The sequence below is a fragment of the Meles meles genome, chromosome 4, assembly GCF_922984935.1.
Source record: "Meles meles chromosome 4, mMelMel3.1 paternal haplotype, whole genome shotgun sequence".
NCBI lineage: Eukaryota > Metazoa > Chordata > Mammalia > Carnivora > Mustelidae > Meles > Meles meles.
Genome location: NC_060069.1, coordinates 50,270,261 through 50,292,655, shown reverse-complemented (window position 1 = coordinate 50,292,655; position 22,395 = coordinate 50,270,261). Strand labels below are relative to the sequence as shown.

The following is a 22,395-nucleotide window of genomic DNA, read 5'->3' as shown; positions in this document are numbered from 1 at the left end:
CTTTGGCTGATCCTGGGGTCCTGGGATTGAGCCTCACCCTTGACTCAAGCTCCCTGCTCCCCAGAGTCTCCTTCTCCCTCTCCCTGTACCCTTGTTCTTGCTCCTTCTCTCTCTCTCTCTCTCTTTCAAATAAACAAATAAAATATTTTTTAAAAAATTCAAGTACAGAAAAACAAACAAGAAAGAAATCTTGCTTTGGCGGAGTTATATATTAAGGTATACGTTTGTAAGTCAGGTGCTCAGAAATCTTGAGACGTTTCCTTTATGTAAACCTCAGTGCTGTTTGAGGGACTCCTCTTCTTCTTCAAGTTCTCTTTCAAGATTTTTTGTCTCATTGGTGTACACCACAGTCTTCGATACTTTTCACTTGCTTAGAGATCATCTTTACATCTTCCAAGTTCTCACAAAAATGAGAGGCCTCTAGGTTCTTAAGAGGGAGTATGAAAAAAAGGGGGGGTGGGTAAATAGGTGTCAGAGATCCTACTCAGCATGCATCTCAGAACTGTATCAGCTTTACACACAAACACAGATATCAAAGTCATCTTTTTAAGGTTTTTTTTTTTTTAATTTATTCATTTGACAGACAGAGACCACAAGTAGGCAGAGAGGCAGGCAGGCAGAGAGAGAGGGGGAAGCAGGCTCCCCGCCGAGCAGAGAGCCGGATGCGGATGCGGGGCTCGATCCCAGAACCCTGGGATCATGACCTGAGCCGAAGGCAGAGGCTTTAACCCACTGAGCCACCCAGGCACCCCCAAAGTCATCTTTTTAGAAAAATGTGATCTGAAACCCAAAACAAAAGTCAAAAAAAAAAAAAAAAAGAAAGAAAGAAAGAAGGGATGAATGAAAGAAAGAAGGGAAGAAAAAGAGAGAGAGAGAAAGGAAGGAAGAAAGAAAGAGAAAGAAAGACAGAAAGAAAAGAAAGAAGGAAGGAAGGAAGGAAGATTTGTTGGTGTGTGTTTACCAAGCTGTTTTATTTTCCACAAATGACTATATTTTCCATCTTCCCTTAAAGTTAAATGTGGCTATGTAACTTGTTCTAAGCAATGCAATATGGACGGGAGTTCTCCTTGCTACTCCCCGACTTCCTAAGATTACCATAAGATCCTTCCTATGCCTTCTCCCTTCCTCTCTTCCCTCCTCTACTCTCCTTCCTTTTTCTCTTCTTCCCTCCTCTCTTTACTTAAGCCTGGATAGAAGAACCCAGAGGAAGTTTTTGAGGCCCCCATAGAGAATTGCCTGACCTGGGTGGAAGGATTCTGGATCTTTGAGTCATGGCTTATAGGAAACCTGCACAGGAGAGCTGCTTGGAAGGAATGTCCTCCTAAGACTGTGTGAGTGAGAAGTAAAGTTTGACTGTGACATTGGTTTTGCGATTATGGCATTTATTTTTCCTTCTTCTGTTTTTTAAGATTTTATTTATTTATTTGACAGACAGAGATCACAAGTAGGCAGAGAGGCAGACAGAGAGAGAGGGTGAAGCAGACTTCCTGCTGAGCAGAGAGCCCTATGTGGGGCTTGATCCCAGGACCCTGGGATCATGACCTGAGCTGAAGGCAGAGGCTTTAACCCACTGAGCCACCCAGGTGTCCCATGGCATTTATTTTTCCATTGTAGTTAGTTTTTACTCTAAAACAAGGATCGCGTAGGATATTTTCTGTTCAGCGAGGGAGGATACATTTGGTCTCTCTATGAACACACTGCTTTTGTTTCAGGGAATGTGCCTTGATCAACATGAAGACCTAGTAGGTATATATCTGTCAGCCGAATATAATTGCGATTACATCTGACGCTGACAGCCAGTGACTCTGGACCCTTAATAAGGTCATGAATGCTGAGTCTGAGACCATCCCTATGGTGGTTTTGGGCTCAGCTGTCATGGTATATGAATCTGATGGTAAAAATCAAAGTAGCTAACCATGTGAAGAATTCGGATACTGTATATATACCACAATGAATCTTAGAGCAAAATTGTGAAGATTTATCACTGTATAAATTTCTGTGCAGTGGCTTGGGTTGCTTTTCTTTTGTTAAAAAAAAAAAAAAATCAAGAGACCATAAAACCATTTGAGAAATAACTGTGAGTATCCAAGGAACTAAAACATTCTCCTCATTATAACTGCTGTGACTCATTATTCTCAGGGGATGGGAATTAGACCACAGTTTAGAACGGTGATAACCATTACCTACCTTTTATTGAGTACCTGCCAGGATCTAGACCAGACACTTTACTCTTATTGCAACGTACAGCAATAGGTATTTGTATCCCTGTTCTGCAGATGAGAAACTAAGGTTTAGGGAGCTTGTATATAACTTGCTCAAGGTCAAACACTTGTCCTGTGGCAAAATCGGGATTCCGAAGTTCATGTTCCCAGTTGGTTCCCAATACTCCCATCATGGGCCTCTAGAATCTTTATTTTTAATTATATTAGATACTTCCTTTTCATGTATAATGCTCCCTATCATAAAATATATGTTTTTTCCTCTCTTTTCTTGAGTGAGGTCAAAACCCAAGGGATACCATATTTGTCAAGACAATTGTATTGTAATGAATTTACATCATTATATGGATCTAAGATTTTCTTAGATTCTCTGTCACTGGACATTTGTTAAAAAAGATTTTATTTATTTATTTGACAGAAAGAGAGAAAAAGAGAGGGAGCACAAGGAGGGGGAGCAGCAGAGGAAGAAGGAGAGGCAGGCTCCCCGCTGTGCAGGGAGCCCAATGTGGGGCTTGATCCCAGGACCCCAGGATCATGACCTGAGTAAAGGCAGATGCTTAACTGACTGAGCCTCCCAGTGGCCTCAGTCAAAGGACTTTAAATATATTGTGGGAACAATATGATAAATGACATATTTTTACATCATCTTTCACTCACTTTGAGTTCCAAAATATCATGGAACTGTTACTCCATGATCACGTCTCTATTAAAGAGATAGAAATTACCACACTTCCCCCCCACCCCAATTCTGTACCGACAGTGAACTGGTTTCATAAGAAGAAGAAATTTTCAGCTTACATCTCATTCAACACAATGGTGAAGCAAGAAATCTGTAACGCTCACAGTGACAGATCTGATGGATTTTATGGTAGCCTGAATTTTATAGCCAAATCCTTGAAAATTACTCAGAATAAAAAGTTATCTTATTGGGGTACCTGGGCGGTTCAGTTAGTTAGGCAGCTGATTCTTGGTTTTGGCTTAGGTCATAATCTCAGGATGGAGCCCCACTAGAGGCTCCATGCTCAGTGTGGAGTCTGCTTAGAATTCTCTCCCTTTCTCTCCTTCCCCCTGTGTCCTCTCCTCACTCTCCCTCTCACTCTCCCTCTCAAATAAATAAATGAAATCTTTAAAAAAAAAAAATTTTCTTATTCACATTCCTTTCCCATTATGGCACTAATCTATTTCAAAATTTCTCTTCAGTCCATCTACCTGTCATAGACCTTCTTGCCTTTAAGAGTGAGTTATCAGAATCTCCAAGAATCTTTACACTTAATTCATAATCATTTATTGCAATAACTTGCTAAAACATAAATGTACACATGCACAAAACAAACACATGTGGATAGACACACATGTACACATATGCACACACACACGCACAGTGTGCTCTACCCTTAAACTGCTCCTGTATTTCGGCATTCCTGAAATTAAGTAAGTTGTTGCTACTACCATTTAATAACCTTCTAGACTGAGGAACACATGCCCTCATCCTCACCAATCACAGATCATCTCATAACAGATAATATACTAAATATCATCTTTCCCATGGATCAAGTCAGTTATTCACTTGAGAGAGGGTATCACACCGTACTTGCAACAAACTTAATAACCTTGAAAAATAAAGAAATGAGTGAAGTTGCTTTGATAAGTAAGATATAGGAAACAGCTCCAGATAACAGCTGACTTCTCCTAAGAGAAGGTGGGAAGAATGGTGAGTGAGAAGTTATACTCTTTTAGACAGCTGCTCCTATAGCTTTTTTCCACACAAATAGGCTAAATTTGAATTTTTCTATGCTTAATGTAGTCATAATGTGCCCTCACAAGCCTGAGGGGTACAGAGAATATCTGAAATCGGGGTTATAAGTATCCAAGTTGGGGCACCTGGGCAGCTCAGATGGTTGGGCATCTGCCTTTGGCTCAGGTCATGATCTCCAGGTCCTGGGATCGAGCCCCATGTCAGGCACTCAGCTTCCTCAGCAATCTGCTTCTTCCTCTTCCTTTCCCTCTGCTTCTTTCTCTGCTTGTGCTCTTTCTGTCTGTCTCTCAAATGAATAAATAAAATCTTTAAAAATAAATAAATAGACAAAAAAATAAATATCCAATGTAAATGAGGTTAGTCTCGTTAATCAAAAGTCATTATGCTTGTCCGATTCCTAAATCATTTATTGCTTTTGTAAAATCTGAGAGTTAGTCCGGAGATCTGTTCAGCACTGGATAAGCCCTGTGCCTTTGAGAAGGTGTCTATGTTTCCTCTTTCCTTTCCTTTCCTTAGCCTGAAATCAGATCCATCCTCCAAAGTCAGTCTTCACACTGAGCTTAGAAAGGGAAAACAGAATTAGTAGTAATGAGGAATATATATGTTAAAAGATAGCATTGAGAAATGCATTTTTGTGGGAAAAGGAGAAAGCTTTCTGGATGACCTGCTGCTTCCCTCTGTCTCCGAGAAGCCAAAATTAAAAATTGATAAAGCCAGATAATAACATTAAGGGGATGCTCTGATGGACAGAGGCTGTCTATCAGAAAAACAGAAGTACTTATCTGTAACAGAATCAGCCACAAGGATGTGTCCCAAGCACCGAGGCGCGGTGAAGTTTGACATCGCTGATTACCAAAGGTCTGGGGGGAAATCCCAAGATCCCAACGACGTTGCGGTGACCAGAGAACCATGCTGCTCCTGGTAACCATACTTCCTTTTGTCCTTTCTCATAGGTCATATGGTTTAGAAGCAGCCTGTAGCATTACCCGGCATGGCGCAGTTCTGAGTTTGTTCCTACAGTAGCCATCACATCCTGTTTGTCTCCTTGATGCTGTACCCACACCTTACCCTTCCACAGGTGTTCTTTTGCCACGTAGTTTGTTAGAAATCTTTTTATATGATGAGCATTGGGTGTTATACACAACCGATGAATTGTTGAACACTGCATCTGAAACGAATGATGCACTATCTGTTGGCTAATTGAATTAAAACTAAGAAACAGGGGCGCCTGGGTGGCTCAGCGGGTTAAAGCCTCTGCCTTCGGCTCAGGTCATGATCCCGGGGTGCTGGGATCGAGCCCCGCATCGGGCTCTCTGCTTAGCTGGGAGCCTGCTTCCTCCTCTCTCTCTGCCTGCCTCTCTGCCTACTTGTAATCTCTATCTGTCAAATAAATAAATCTTTAAAAAAACAAACAAACAAAAAACTAAGAAACAAATAAGTAAAAAATAAAAACCAAAAAGAAAGAAATCTTTTTCTATTCCAAACCATTTTGATAAGCATTCCACCTGACCCGCCGACATACTCACCCTGGACCTCCTTTGTCATTTGAAATATTCATGATCGTGCAGTTAAACTTTTGCTTTTGGGGTCATGGTCAACAAACTTGTTTATAAAAGGTCAAACAGTAAGTATTTCTAGCTTGATAGGCCATGCAGTCTTTGTTCCAACTGTTCGACTCTGCCCCTGTGATGTGAGAGCTACCATTGACTGTCCTGAACCAACACACAAGGCTGCTCCAAAGCGCTTTCCAGAAATAGACAAGAGTAGTTTCCAGAAACTGACAACAGTTAGGGGCTGGTAGTTGATAGAACTTTGTATCACTTGAGAGTCGTGCACTTTTCTTCAGCCAGCTTTCCTTTGAAAGTCTTTCTCTGTGGAATTATGCCTCTCCTGTTCTCTGTGAACAGTTTTGAAATCTCATGAAATGCAGATAAATGTCTTTAATGTTGTCGTGCTTCCTACCCCTTTGAGGCTATGGCCAGTCTAGGTTGGCTCTCTAACTGGGATGGATTTTAAGAAGCACAGAACAAGCAAATGCAACTTAAAAGAATTTACATTTTTTTTATATTTGTGGAATTCCATTCTTTTAAATTTCTTTTCTTTTTCTTTTTTGGTCTTTGGAAGGATGTTAAAGAAGATCCAGTTCATAGCCTTGAGGTACACACTTGTTCCTTTCTTCTTTATTTTTCTCTCCAGTTTTCCACCAAACCCTACCCCAAACCCATCCTCCCCAGCAAACTCAAGCCACAAATATTTCATCCCCTCACCACCAACCTGACTCAAAGCCCTGTATTTTGCAGATTGACAAAAATACCCTTCCTAATTTTTTTTTCTTTTTTCCTTTTCTTTTTTCTCCATTCCCAAATTCAAAAGTCAAGGAGCTAGGGTAAAGAGGGAGAGGATATGGCTACTGAAGGGCAGGTCAAAACCCACAAACATGCCTCACTGTAATTTTTCATATTGTCAAATATTAATTTTAGTATTTTTATTATCATTATTATTAGAGGTATGTTCTAATTACTTGGGGGGGACCACATACTCATACACAGTACCTAGACAAGAGATCAGTGTAAGTGGCCTTAGGGACCACTGTCTCCTACACGTTTAGGTGGTGCATCTCCCGACTGAAAACTGGTAGGGAGGGAAAGGGAGAGACTTGGACTACGGCATCTCTGCCACACATTCGTCAGCCAGCACCTCCTCACAGACTGGCCCATCTCCCTCTAAGACAAAGTGAGCAAACAGAAGAAGGCATCCAGGGCCCCACTGCAGTCAGCCTGTAACCAGCTCCTGTGCTTCCCTGGGCTGCCTTCCCGCACAAGGCGGGAAGCCCAGAAATGTGGAGAGGGACTGGTGTCCGGCGGAGTCACTGTCAGGGGACACTGCAAGGGAGGACCTCTGTGATGACCCAGAGGCCTGAACTAAGCCTGAGACAGCAGTCATTCTTGGTGTGGTGAGAAAGCTTAAAAAAACCTTTGCAGCCCTGGTCTTGGCTTGAGGTGGGCCGTCTTCACCAGGGGCTGGGAAGAGGTTTACCTGATGTCATCATCTGGCATCTGCTGAATGTAGAAAGAACTAGGGCTGCTCATGTAAGAGTTGAGGAACAATAGGTTTGGGTCCTTAAAATAGAAGAGTAATAAAATAGGAAGGAAGCTTAGTGATTATCTAGTAATCCAATTACCTTCTTTTACACATAGGGGAAAATGAAGCTTTGACCAGCAAAGGGAATCCCACAAGTTCCCTAGTCACTTAGTCCAGACAGAGCTCTACATTACCCTTCAGGATTAGAAATAATAATTTGGTGCAAGCTGCAGTGAGAAGCCACAAGTGAGTGAGAGGAAGGTATAGTGTCCATCTTGCTTTGAGAGGTTGAGCTAAAGATTTGTTTTATCAAGGGGCTTCTCCAAACCACCTGGAAGTTGACTCCTTGTTTGCCTCTCATGCCCAGACTTCCCTCCCTGGAGATTAGGGGAAATCCAGCTGCTCAGGTGATTCCAATTTGCTTATTCCCCCACTAGAGAATCACGGGCACTAGACACCAATGATGCTTAACAATGGCACACATTGGAATCTCCTGTGGGACTTCTAAATTTTTCCATAATGCCCCTTCCCGGATTCTGTTCTTTAAAATTCTGATTTAATTGGTTTGGGGTCGCACCCAGGCATCTGTATTTTAGCGCCCCAGGTATCCCAGTGGGTAGCCAGATTTGAAAACACGAGGCTAAAAGGAGTCTGAGAGCTGAAGCGTGGAAGGGCATGGCAACACAGAAGTAGAAGCGTGAGGAGGACAGTCCGGGGAGATGTGACTGAGGACAAACTAGGTCTGAAGAGAACTGTTGCGTCACAAACTAGGTCTGAAGAGAACTGTTGCTCAAAGGAATAAGAAAGCAGGGACAAGAAGCTGGTGGGCCTCTTTGGGAGAGTAATGAGGTTCTAACAGGCTCAGGTGGAAGCAGTTTAGAAGCCTGATTACAAAAAGAGCAGAACTCGGAAGGAAGTCTGTGGAGACAGATCTCCCCACTGGTTCTAGGCTGAAGTGTCTTTGGTTTTCTCACCAAGAAGAAAGAACAAAGGACAAGCGACTCAGAGGAAAGTTTTCTGAATTGGCAGGTAAAGAAAAAATAATGGGGCAGTTCTAGAAGAGAGAACGTGTCTTACTGTCAGTAATTCTAGAGCCTTGGACCTTCAGATAACAAGGTCAAAAAGTCCTATAAAATGAATGATAGGATTTTTGGACCAGGGGGCACCCCCTCACTTCCTTGAGGGGAACTTGAATCCCAGAGAGGAGCAGGGACTTGACTAAGATCACCTGAAAGCCAGGTTCTGAGCGCTGCCTGTCCCTGGGAGAGTCTGCACAGTGTGAGAGTTAGGAACACAGACTCTGGAAGCAGCCTGTTGAGATTGCTGCCCTCATGGACTGAGTGTGTACTTTGGGGTAGTGACTTAAGTTCTCTGTGCCTCAGTTGCCTGATCTATAAAATGAGGTTTAAGAGAGTCAAACTTCACCATGGGTTTTTGGATGGATTAAGTGAGTTAATATCCATAAAGCATTAAGAATAATACCTGGCATGGAGGATGTATTAAAAATATTAACTGTAGGGCACCTGGGTGGCTCAGTGGGTTAAAGCCTCTGCCTTCAGGTCAGGTCATGATCTCAGGGTTCTGGGATCGAGCCCCACATCAGGCTCTCTGCTCAGCAGGGAGCCTGTTTCCCTTCCTCTCCCTCTGCCTGCCTCTCTGCCTACTTGTGATCTCTGTCAAATAAATAAATAAAATCTTAAAAAAAATTAAAAAAAATATTAACTGTAATTATTACACCACGCTGTTTTATTTAGCTGATAAAAACACATTTCAGCGAACAAGACCGTGATAATACCTTGCCTGTGTGAGGATGGATATTTGGAGAAAATGTAGATTTATCAAGGTGTTCCATTTTTGATAAAAATCTCAAAGGGATTAGAATGTAGGTGAATCCCCAAGCTATACCTTCTCACAAGCAAATTATTTAAAGTGCAGGTTTTTGAGGCTCATTCCAGATCATCTGAAAGAGAATCTTTGGGACGTAGGGACAGGGAATTTGTATTTTCTGATTGTGGGTCAGGTAGTGCTGTTGAACTTTCAAGCGTGACACCTACTGCCTCTTGCTGAGGAAGTAGAGTGGCCTTCCATGGTAAGACTCCAAGACCTTCTTTCTTGCCTGAGATAGGTCCTATCCCTTTTTCCACTGTTTCAGATATGGAAATTGAAGTTTAAAGAGGTGGAATAACTTGCCCATAGTCATTAACTTTGTAATTAACAGACTGGAGACTCTGAAACCAAATCCTTTAGACTCCAGACCGGCCATCCTCCCAGTTATCAGGTGCTCATGAGGAAGTAAATTGCCACTTGGCTTCAGTTTTCTTTTTTCTTTTTTTTTTTTTTAAGATTTTATTTATTTATTTGACAGGAAGAGATCACAAGTAGGCAGAGAGGCAGGCAGAGAAAGAGGGAGAAGCAGGCTCCCTGCTGAGCAGAGAGCCGGATGCGGGGCTCGATCCCAGGAACGCTGAAGGCAGAGGCTTTAACCCACTGAGCCACCCAGGTGCCCCGGCTTCAGTTTTCTTATCTGTAAAATGGGATAATATTAGTTTTACATCATAAGATGTGAAAATTAATGCATTTCAGACATATTGTGGAGAAACTTGCCCATAGAAGCAATTGCATATTGATGGTTGTTTCTGCTCTGGATATTGGCTTTGTCATGTGTACTCTACTTTCCAAATAGTTCCTTCTACAAGCATTTACTTGACACCCACTTGGTGCCTGCTACTGTGTCAGACTAGTGAAATAAATACATGGTAATGTGAACTTTGTCTCCAAGAGCCAACTACTCCATTAGAAACTATAAATAAGAAACTGCTATAAGACAAGATGTGATCAGAAAGAACGAAGAGCCATACTGTCATAGTAAAAACAAAACTTGTCTACCAGGAGCCCTTAAGAAATGTGTCGTTCTGGGCAGTTCCACTTTCTAGATAAACATGTGCTCTTTAAAGAATATTTTTAAAAAAAATTAGAAGGTAGATATTTCTTAGAATAAGGTATACTTCTCTGTCTTTTTAACCAAGAATGGTATGCTCCGTGTGAACTCATCATAATGATTCAGAATCACCATTATGAACATTTTTTATTGGGTTGTCATCACATGAAAGTCCTTAGGATCTTCTGAGGTGTACCTATCTCTTTATTCTTGTGTTCATTTTTGTTTTTGTTTTTAAATTTTCTCTTTCATTGTTGCAAAAAACCATTTCCCCACAGAAGTCACTGTGACCCATCAGAAAGAATAAACACTTGGGAAACAATTTGATCTGTATTTGTACATTAACTCTGCTAGTCTGTGTGAACAAAGGTCATTCATTCATTCATTCATTCAACAAATGTTTGTGAATGTCCCATTATTATGTCAGGAATTCTTTATTTATTGGGATATGAATATATCTTTGCGTATCTTACATATATGTAAGTCTTTGTCTTCAGGAGGCTGTACTGTGATATTTTCTTAACTATTCATAATGTGATTTCCTCACATCTTTAAAGTGAAACTGAGGCAATGACTAACATTGCAGTGTTAGGAACTTGGGGTGGGGTGTATTTGGAGAGAAACAGACACAGATAGGATTCGAATCCAGGAAATCTCTTATGCTCTTATTTTGTATTAAAAAGCATTATGGAGCACTTCCAGGCACTATTCTAGACCTTGGGGATGCAGCAGTGAACAAGGCAATCTGCTCCTATTGAGTTTACGTTCTTGTGGGGAAAAACTGACAATGTGCAAGTAAATATATAATACAATTTGAGATAAGTGATCTGAAAATATATATAGAAGTCCATAGAGGATGAACCAGAGGTAGGAGGATCTATCTCTTTTTCCCCTGGTTCTTCTCACAACAATGTCCATGAATGGGTCGCTTAAGACATAAATCCTCATGATCTATTAATTAAATATCAAACATTACTGCTAGATACTAGCCTTTAACATGTATCAGATCCCGTTCAGAAGAAAAAAATCTCTAAAATTCAAGATCTCTTATTATATAAAATTTATTTCCTCCCTTCAGCCAATTTATATGTTTAATTTACTTAGAATAAAATTTACCAGCACAATTATTGAAATAAGCATGGCATAAATAATTCTTATGTTGAATGTGAAGGGATTAAATAAACCTGGTAAGGTGACCTTCATACAAAGATAGAACCTGTAAAACCCTTATGTAAAAAAGGTAAAGCAGGTGGTGGGTAATAGGGAGGGCACATATTGCATGGAGCACTGAGTGTTGTGCAAAAACAATGAATACTGTTACGCTGAAAAAATTAATTAATTAAAAAAAAAAAAAAAGGTAAAGCAAGGCCCAAAGGAAGTGGAATGAAGATAACAAAGAAAATGAAGGGACTTGTGAGGATCAGGAATAGCAAAACAATTGATTTGTAATGTTTAGAAACTTCTATTTTTTGTATCACCAAAATCTTTTCATTTGTTATGATAAAATAAAATACATCTTAAAAATTTTAAGTTAAGCTCTTTCAGTACTAAGACTTAGAACAAATGGAGCCAGGGCAGGTGAAAATAAATGGTGCCCTTACTTTGAAGGGAGCCAGTTAAGCTAATTTAGCAAATTGGTGGGGGTGGGGTGCTCCAAAGAGTTTGTTCTTGAGTTCTCAACTTCCTGCCATAGTTCTTTTTTTAAATTTTATTGTACTACTAATTCTTCAGCCCATCACATATACAGCCAATAAACATGTAAAATTATTTTGCTATAAATCATAGATAATATTTAGTATAAAATGTACAGATTAGGCAAATTTATGTTTAAAAAAATCCCCAAAATCTCTTATTATTCAATACGAATGTCATTCACTATTACTTTCTTAGCGGGTCATTCATCTAATCACTCCTAAGAATGAGGCTCAAGAGCCAAATGTGCCACTAACTCTTGAAATATATGATATTAACATGTCTTTTAATCAGCGATTTAGCTACGGAATATTAGCAATAATACCCACTCTATGAATTGGAGCTATATATACCTGCTGTATCTCACCATTTTTGACCTCCAAAATAACAATTTCATATGGTTCAGACAATACACAGTTCAGAATATGACTATCAAATGAGACATATGTGGACATAATTTCATACTGAAGTATAACAAATTTGAATCACTATTTCTGTAGCAATAAAATATTGACCCCTATGCTTGTGAGATACATTCTCTGAATTGGATCACCATGACATATTTAAAATAATAGTATGTGAAGGGAGGTGATTACACAGGTATGTGAATAATTACAATACAAGGTATGCACTGAAGCAAGAAAAGAGAAGCTTTGACTGGATCTGATGATAATTTATCATCTTCTAGTGTTTGACTATAATAAATGATCAGATAGTAGTCTTAAGCATTCAGGGTGAGAAGCTTATCCTTTGGTCTTCTGTTGTTTGTTTTGTTTCATTTTTGTTTTTATTTTGCAATTGGTCCAAGATCATTTCTTATTTTTAGGTCCACCTCTGATTTTCAAGTTGTTTGCCACTCCATGAGGTCAGTGCTGAGCAAATTGTTATTCCCCTCCTATTTTATACTCCCCATATAAAGATAATTGGCCATGAGAAAGTTTTTCCAACTTCACACCGTATTAATCAATTTAAGCTATATTTGTCTTAAAATCTCAGAAGATCTTTCATGTATATTAGAGGTTGTCAAAACATTTTTTGTAAAGGGCCAGACAATAAATATATATTAGGCCATATGCTTATATAATAAATATATTTTGGGCCATATGCTTGCTATTGCAGTTCTTTCAATTCTGCTGTTGTTGTTCAAAAGCATCCAGATATAATACATAAACAAAAAAATTTTGCTGTGTCCAAAAATTTGTTTTCCCCAAATACAGGCAGTGGGCCAGATTTGGTCCATGGATTGTAATTTGTCCACAGCTGGTCTAGATGAAGGATTACACTGCAGATTCTTAACTTGGCTTCCAGCTATGGGACTTGGGTTGGAAATGTGGAAGAGATTCATAAAATCTTTGGAAAATCAAACACAATCATTTGTGTATATGTCATTTATGTATATGTCTTTTTCTTGCATTTGTTGTGTGAGGCTATTGCTATGATCAGATTCCCAAAGTAGGTCTATGAGAAAAAATTGAAGGCACTACAAGTGGAATATTTTCTGAATGAATTTCTGGAGGCTTTTAGGGAAGTGAACTTTTCTTCAATTTCTGAAAACAACTCAACTTGGAGTTGTCTGACGAAGAATAAAGACTTCTGTCTTTATGCACGATCTCTATTTTCTGGGTGGACTAGGTGACCATTAAGGTCCTCCAACCCTGAGATCTTCTGGTCTTCTATTTGTCTCTAAAAGGCCTACTTTTATTTTTCCCCATTTTCTTAAGTTAGTTTTGTTTTGTTTTTCTAAATTCAGTTTAGCACATTCCTCAATCCTAAGAAAACTCCTCTGTGGATGTGTATTTCCCCATAGTCCTTCTAGAACTCTGTGTTTACACATCTGAGTCAAGGATGCCACAGGAACTTTTTTTTTTTAAGATTTTATTTATTTGACAGAGAGAGAGAGAGATCACAACTAGGCAGAGAGGCAGGCAGAGAGAGAGGGGGAAGCAGGCTCCCTGCTGAGCAGAGAGCCTGATGCGGGGCTCGATCCCAGGACCCTGAGATCATGACCTGAGCTGAAGGCAGAGGCTTTAACTCACTGGGCCACCCAGGCGCCCCCAACAGGAACTTCTCATCAGGTCCTCGCATTGCTGCAAAACCCTACCATATCCCAATCCTGATGTCCTGGTGATTACAGCTATTCAAATGTCTCCTAAATTCTAATTTGGGGGAAGGTTATAGATAAGTTTCCTGTGCATAAGCTTGCATGTGTCTGTGTTTGCATGTTGTGATGGACTCGAGTTTCTCCTATCATTATCTTCTGCCAGATGCCAAATTCTAAATTGAAATGGATCAGACTATTCACTGATCAATTGATTATAGGAGAGAGATGTTGAATGATAGCTTTCTTATGTAATATATTTATGGATTTAGAGAGACTGCTCGGTTTACAAAAAGGTTTTGTTTTGTTTTAGGATTTCATTTATTTATTTACTTAGAGAAAGAGAGAGAGAGAGTGGGAGGAGGGGCAAAGAGAGAGGGAGAGAGAGAATCTCAAGCAGACTCTGTGTGTGGGCTTGATCTCACGACCCTGCGGTCATGACCTAAGCTGAAATCAAGAGTCCAACACTTAACTCTCTGAGTCACTGAAGTACTCCGCAAAATGTTGTAATTGTCCACTTTCTTCAGAGCTTTTCAAGGGATCCAGGGTGCTCTGGGTTTGTTACTAGAATTCTGTGGCTTCCCGTGGAACTGTGAATAAAATCCCTGGGAGTCCTCATTTGGAGAAAGAAAGTGTAGAGGATGAGAAATAAAACGCTTTCACATTTTCCCCCCTAAAACTCTGCTTTAAAGAACCAGGAAAGCAGTAGTATGGGGTTTGACTCCCACTTCCTCATTTGTTAGAGGACCCGTGTAGACAAAATGAAAACATCATTTCTACATGTGTAGATTACAGTAGAATTAATGAAGGACAAGAATGCTTAAAACATACCAAACTGAGGAAGTAGACTCAAACAATAAAAAAGTATAGATATCTTAGTCTATTCAGGCTGTTATAATGAAATAACATAGATTAGGTGGCTTATGAACAAAAGAAATTTATTTTTCCACCTTCTGATGGCTGGGAAGTCCAAGATCAAGGCGTTGGCAGATTTGGTTCTTGTGAAGTTCTGTTTCCTAGTTCTTACATGGCAATCTTCAGTCTCTGTAACCTCAAATGGTGAAAGGGAGAAAGAACTCTCTGTGGCCCCTTTTATAAGGGCATGAATCCTATTCATGGGGGCTCTACCATCATCTACCTAATCATCTCCCAAAGCCCCACCTCCAAATACTATAACATTGGGGATTAAATTTCTGTCTATGAATTTTGGATTGAACACAAAATTTTACTGTATTGCAGCACACTTACTAGCTGAGTTTTGTACTGAATGGTAGCAAAAGTAAAGATTATGACCTGGGGGAAGATGGTAGAGTACAGGAGCTCATAATTTGAAAAGACTCAGGGCTAAAGAGAAACAACCTGTAGGAACAGCTGGCTAAATAATTTGGAATAGGGCATCTGTCCAAAGGAATAAAAAAGATGAGGGATGAGGTCTGATTAGATTTTGTCCAGGACACAAAGATGAGTGATTGTAAATTCTGAGTCAAGGAAGGAGAAGCCTGATAAAAATCCTGTTGAGGAAAGACTGATGATCACACATCAGTTGGGAGAGACTGCTGGCAAATGAAATGAGGGCAGGAGAAAGGTACAGTGGGCTGAGGGTATAAGAGATGGGGGCCACAGTCAGAGAAATCATTACTTTTACGGCAACAATTGGTTAGGCTAGAGAATAAGACTCAAAATATGGGAATTAGAGCATTTGGTACTTGAGAGAAGAAAAGATCACTCCCTCAGAGTTAGCAACTGGTGAGTTGACACTAGATAGGTAGACTTTGTTGGGAGGATAGGGAGTTTGGTGTACACAATATAGGATTATGGCAGAAGCAAGCTGTGGCCAATCAGATCTTTAGACAGGTGGTAGTGGGAAGAGAAAAGACTTCTGAATATGAAAGGAAAGTGAACTAATTATGGCGGAATGAAGGATAAATGGATATTGAAAGATACAAAAGAGACTTTCTTAAGAATTTATTTCATTAGTTCACTAATAAAATATAAAATGAAATTTCTTGGTTATGACACTTTGTTGTTCAAATTGTGGCAAATGAATATTTCAAGGCATAAGATATATTCTATAATGCTTTCTGCCCAAGTAAATTTTCTTTGCCAGAAGTGAAGCTGGCATATGGGTTTGGTGATGGGGTGAATAGAGATAAGAAATAGACTGGTCGTTTTTCAGCATGAAGTTGAAAAGGAAAGAATTCCATTTAATGAAGAAAAGTTGTTAATGGACTTGTTTTAGATTATGTAAGTAGCTTTCTCAAGGTGGACATATCTCAGGTATATGAATAAATTTACTCCTCCAGGGCTCTTGGGCATGGTTGATTGTAATGATGAGGCAATTCATTAAAAGGCATCAAGATGCTCTTTGGCATCCCTAAAATTAGAGTAAACTGAAAATATAGAAGTGTTTCCAACTAAAAATAAAAAAATAGATTTATGTGATTTGGAATGCTCCTGAGGCTAACTGGAAGACTTGTTCTGGGGAAGATCCAAAGAGGTTGGTACAAAAGGCTTTGGCATTAACTTGATGGATTGAGAAATTAGATGGATGGATATAAGGATATACAGAAGAATCACTTCTCTCTGAGAACTGGGGTTATTCCTACAGTACTTGATTATTCAAGTCCCCTTGGAAAACAATAGGGACCTCAGCTATCTTTTCTTACACTACATTTGAGAGTCAACTCCTATTGGGAATCTGTAGAATCTCAATATTGAAAATCTGCAGAAAGGACAGATATTCTGTCCATATCGTTCACTGACCAGTACTTGTTTTTTCACACCATTTCCTGTTCATTTGAAGAAAACAGGATAACTCTTGTGATTGAGACAGAATCAGTAGGAAATTTTATTCTTTTACAGAGAAAAAAAATCCTCCAAACTATGAAAAACACTTCGTCTTGTTCAAATTTTGAGATGAATGAAAATTAGAACCGTGTGTGTATAATATATATAATTTAATAAAGCATGAGCTCTGAAGTCCTACAATCTTAAATTGAAAGCCCAGCTCTATCATAAATAAATAACAAGCCCAGCTCTATCATTTACTACCTGAGTGAACTTGAACAATTTCCTTATCCTCTCTGAGCTTAAAATTGTCATGTGGAAAACTGGAAAAGCAGGCCCAGTGAAATGAATTCCTGTCATAATCAATGACAATCCTTTCCTGCCAATCACAGACAGAGCACGGACCAATGAATGACCCATGCTGGCTTTTCTGCCCTTTAGAAGGTCACAGTTCAATGGGAAATTAGGAGCACAAAAGCTTATGACAAAAGGTAAAAATTAGACAAATATTGGAAGTGTTCTATTTCTGACACCAAGCTATGAAAAACTATCAAAGGAGCAAGATACATGCCTAATTCATCACTAAATCTCCTGCATAGCCTTTCATGTAATACTCACTATAGGTATTGTTGAGTCCTTTGCACATAAGCCTTGGACTAAAATACATTATTAGATGAGTGTAGCAATAAATTCACAGAGGATTTTTTTTAATCTGAACAATTGCACTACATTATTTTTTTAAATGGCTTTCAAGAACACAGGTAATAGTAAAATAATTAGGAAATGATCAGTTTTGAGTATTTATTATTTTGCTTTTAATATAATTTAATTTGAAGTTTAATACTTCATAATAAATTATAATAAAGACTATGTTTACAACTGGCTTGGAAAATTCCAGAATATTGAACAGTCTGCTTTCATTAACAAGTATTCTAGCGTGGCAACGGATCTAGGCTAAATTTTTCAGATCTCAGCCTCAGTTTCCTTGTGAAATAAGGTAACAAGACTAGACAATCTTTAAAGGCACAACTTAGGGGCGCCTGGGTGGCCCAGTGAGTTAAGCCTCTGCCTTTGGCTCAGGTCATGATTTCAGGGTCCTGGGATCGAGCCCCGCATGGGGCTCTCTGCTCAACAGTGAGCCTGCTTTCTCCCTCTCTCTCTGCCTGCCTCTCTGCCTACTTGTGATCTCTGTCAAATAAATAAATAAAATCTTAAAAAAAAAATAAAAGCACAACCTACTTTGACATTCTATGTGGTCCTCAAAGATTTAGATTCATGTGTGACACCATGTTTCCAAGTGTGGGCACAGTTACTGAGGGAGCCCTCCAGGTCTGCTTTCCTGGAATTCCCCATGACTCATTGCCCTCTTCCAGAAGGAATGACTTCCTGCCAAAGGAGCCTTTCAGTCAGGAAGTCTAGGAACAGCCAGTGAGTTTCTGGTCTGCATCACTATTAAATGCTGCTTTATTTTGTTAAGGGAATTAGAGGATATCTAATCAAATGTGCTTCTGCTTTCATAGTATTGAGTTTGGATATCCTAAAGGGGGGTAAGCAGGTTTTAAATACCCAGAAAATGTTAAGTATGGGAACTGTTTTAAGAGGCCAAGGGTTGGGTAATTCATGTCTGATGCATCAGTTTATTCTTCCTGGACTGAGGGGTAAAGATCTATGTTGAATACAATATAGCTGGGGTGAACTGGTTCTTTTTAGATTTTAGCTTTTCCATCTATTAAATAAGAAAAAAGTAGACTAGATGGTCTCAGAAGCCTATTAATTCTAAAATCCCTCTATAAATTTAAGGTTGTGTTGAATTCTGAAATAGTAGATTTGGAGATTTGGGGGGAGTGCTGAAAGAAACTTAATGTAAGAGATTGAGTGGTGACTTCTAGGGCAGAACAGGAAGAGCAGGAAGAAAGGCAGACTAGGAGATACCTTTGGGGGTTTTCAGGTCACATTCTACAGAGTAGGGTTCTTTTTCTTTTCTTTCTTTCTTTCCTTCTTTCCTTTTTTTTTCCATTCTGAGTTAATGCAGAGTGTAGGAGAGGTCATCCACAAAAAACAAGCTGGGGAAAAAAAAAAAAAAAAAGAAAAGAAAAGTGATAACTTCCTATCTTTGGGTGTGACTGATTTGACAAAACCATTTGAACAGAGTGATTGTTCTATGAGTAAATTGATACTGAGATTCACCCAAAGGCAAAGCCTCTGAAGATGGGTAGGCTTTACCTCACTCTTCCTGCCTTATGGCACTAGCTGATCTCCTTCCTTCCTTTCTCTCAATAATGTTTGCCATCTTTATTCAGAAACCAAGAATCCATTCTCAGTTTGCACAAGAGACACTTTGAAGATCCTCTAACTGAGACCATGGATTTTTAAATTGAACCTTTTCTTCAGAATCTTTTCTTCAGATAAAATCTTGCTTGGAACACTAATGTTCTTAGGACAGACAAAAGTCAAACTTGCTGGCATTAAAGAGTGTCTGGAGTCCTACCAGTAGGGACATTTCTTTACATCTGGTGAACTCACTGAGGCACCAGAAACCCTAGAGTTTCATGAAACCAATTTGAAAGCCACTAATCTATTCCAAACCCCACTCCCATTTTTTTGTAATCAAGTCTCCTTAAAGCATTAGGCTCTGGAGTGGGGGTAGAGGAGGGGAAGGGTTGCCCAATTCAATGTAGCAAACCCGAGATTAAGGTGATCAAGGAGAAAATGAGAGACAACAGGAACACTGTTTGGGCCTACAGACGCAGAAAAAGAAAGAACAATTTGAACTGCAGAGAAATGAGGGATAATTCTGGTTTAATATAATCGCTTTTGTGTGACATTTTTACAGCTTTGAGAGGCCTTTCAAATGTGCTATTTTGTTAGTTCAATTCAGCAAGTATTTCCTGGGTACAGGTTATATATTTGATCTAATCCAATCAATGTATTGACTACCAGGTATTGTATAGAAAATGTGTAGCACATTATTTCAAGTAAACCTTTGAACCACCCTGTGAAGGAAGCATAGCTGAAGAAAATAAGGTACAGAGAGGTTAAGTAACTTGACCATGACTTTACAGTATGTCAGTACTAGAGCTAAATTTTTTTTTTTTTAAATACTTTATTTATTTACTTATTTGACAGAGAGAGATCACAAGTAGGCAGAGAGGCAGACAGAGAGAGAGGAGGAAGCAGGCTCCCTGCTGAACAGAGAGCCCGATGTGGGGCTGAATCCCAGGACCCTGGGATCATGACCTGAGCCGAAGGCAGAGGCTTTAACCCACTGAGCCACCCAGGTGCCCCAGTACTAGAGCTAAAATTTGAACCCAAGTCTGTCTCACTTCAAAACCCATATTCCTTTCACTCTAACCTCAAGGAAACAGCAAATTAAGAAATTCAATGAGATATGGGCTTTGCTTTCAAGTTACTTAAAATCCTCTACGCTCAATTGTTGCACAAGTAAAATAGGAATAATTAGCATTGATGAGTCACAACGAAAGGCCAGGAAAGTTTGGAGGAGAAGGATTATTTCAAGTAAGGGACCAGGAAACGCTTTGTGGGGAGGAAATCCCTGAGGACTGCGTAGGCATCTGTGAGGCAACTCTATGTCACAAACAAGGAAGCTGAAGTTCAGGGAGCAGGGAGGCTCTTCCACAGTTTTGCAGCAGGCTAGTGGTGATATCAGAAATCCAGGGATGGTCTTTTAGAAGTCAGAGAGAAACAGGAGAGAAAATGTGAACATAACATCAGCAATATCTGATTTCACCTCCTCACTGATAAATGAATTTGTCCGCACTTTCTCCATCCCTACTTCTGCTAGCATCCGATTGTCTTCCCTGAACTGGTGTAACCACTTTGCCCATAAACTGATATGATTATAAACCTTTCCTCCAGATTTAATAATAGGTCACCCTGGTTGTCAGACTTAATGAGGGAATGTTTATTTTCTTTCTGAAATCTTCAGAACATAGATCCTGGGTAGTGGAAGTGTAGAGTTTAACAGCATTATTAGTTACAAAAGAATTTGATAGAGAATGTGATTATCCGACTTTATGGCCAGGGATCCCTGACACTGCCCAACAAAACACCAACCATGCAACTTTCTGAAATTTGCTTTATATGACTGCATGATTTTGAAAATTCACCTGTGATTTCTCGATTAAGTATGATTTAGTTTTACTATTCAATATCCTAAATACAGAAACTATAATTCTAATTTCCTTTTTGTCCTTTTAAGGTTTGTAGAAACCCCAGCTCATTTCTCTTGGAAAGAAAGTTATTACCGATCCACTATGTCACAGAGCACACAGACAAATGAATTCCTCAGTCCAGAGGTCTTCCAGCATATCTGGGATTTTCTGGAACAGTGAGTATCAAAGAAGCCAAAATATGTTGTACTTGAATTACTGTAAATAGGTAGAGAGTATAAAAATATTGCTTACTAGGGCATGTTTTTAAAATTGATAAAATTCAGTCACTATTGTTGGAAAAATTCATTTCCTCCAATAGTATTTCTAGGTTTAAAATTCAGTAGAGGTTTATTCGGTTTACACCAAAAGATCATTATTCCAAGGTGGTATAATTTTGGAGTATCAGAGGGGCTCTCCGCAAACCATAAGAGACTCTTGATCATAGGAAACAAACTGAGTGCTGCTGGAAGGGTGGGGGATCAGGAAGTAGGGTAACTGGGTGATGGGCATTAAGGAGGGCATATAATGTAAGGAGTACTGGGTATTATATGCAATTGATGAATCACTGAATTCTACCTCTGAAACTAATAAGACATTATATGTTAATTAATTGAATTTAAATTAATGAAAGTTGGGGGCTGTCCTGCCTAACTCAAATAACTTCTCCAGTGACTTCGTTGATACCCCAAATCTGTTCCTTTGGCTTAAAATTTCTTATTTGCTGTTTCAACAGAAATACCCACTGGGAAGGTAAAATATTAAATTTTGTTGGTCATTTATGCCTTGCTAGGAAAATGATTATTTTCTCCTTTATTAAGATTTGGTTTGGATAAGTAAGTAAAATCAGAGGAGGATAAGAGTATCAGAGTACTTCATACCCTAAAGGATAGGGTTTAAAATACTCATTTCCTGATGCATCCTTTCTCTCCCATGTTCCACCCAGCAATTCTCTGACAAGGTGAGGGATCATGATTCCCACTGTACAAATAGGACTTGAACCACCTGAGATGACTCTTTTGGCATGTTGTTGAGCCACGAAGTGAACCTAGAGTCTCTGACTCCAACAAATGAGCCTTGCGAACTTTGAAACAGAGAGAGCTCCTTGTTACCACCCAGGTGCTTGTGTTTTATTTAGTCCCATTCCTTGCCTAACACACTTTCGTTTGTCCTTTGTGGTAGGCCCATATGTTCTGTTCAGCCCATTGACTTGAACTTTGTGGATGAGCCATCAGAAAATGGTACAAGAAACAAGATTGAGATTAGCATGGACTGTATCCGCATGCAGGACTCGGACCTCAGTGACCCCATGTGGGTGAGTGGCAGGAATTTCTCCTCTAATCTGTGGGCCATCCCATCCACATGTCTGTGAAATCTGTGTATTTCATGGCATATGAAAAGGCAGATGGCCCTGAATGGGCAAGGCCAGCGGGCAGAGAATCAAGGTGGTGAGCAGAGAGAAACTTAAGTGTTTGTGGATTTTGTATCTTCCTCGACTCTTCTTATAGCACATGCTTCCACTGGTGTGGTGAAGGTGGGTTGGGAATAATTCTTTACATTCTTTTTTTTTTTTTAAGATTTTATTTATTTATGTGACAGAGAGAGAGACAGCGAGAGCAGGAACACAAGTGGGGGTCGTGGGGGAGCAGGCTTCC

The 22,395-nt window shown here is 39.5% G+C and overlaps 1 protein-coding gene across 4 annotated transcripts in view; it reads left to right on the top strand.

The window, feature by feature from the left end:
- Positions 1-22,395, top strand: part of TP63 (tumor protein p63) — a 231,791-nt gene that overhangs the window by 70,348 nt on the left and 139,048 nt on the right. For all 4 annotated transcript variants that reach the window (XM_046002605.1, XM_046002606.1, XM_046002607.1 and 1 more), the window contains exons 2-3: positions 20,791-20,919; positions 21,923-22,055. In XM_046002605.1, the coding sequence (XP_045858561.1) occupies positions 20,791-20,919; positions 21,923-22,055 (262 nt within the window). The remainder of the gene's footprint in view (positions 1-20,790; positions 20,920-21,922; positions 22,056-22,395) is intronic.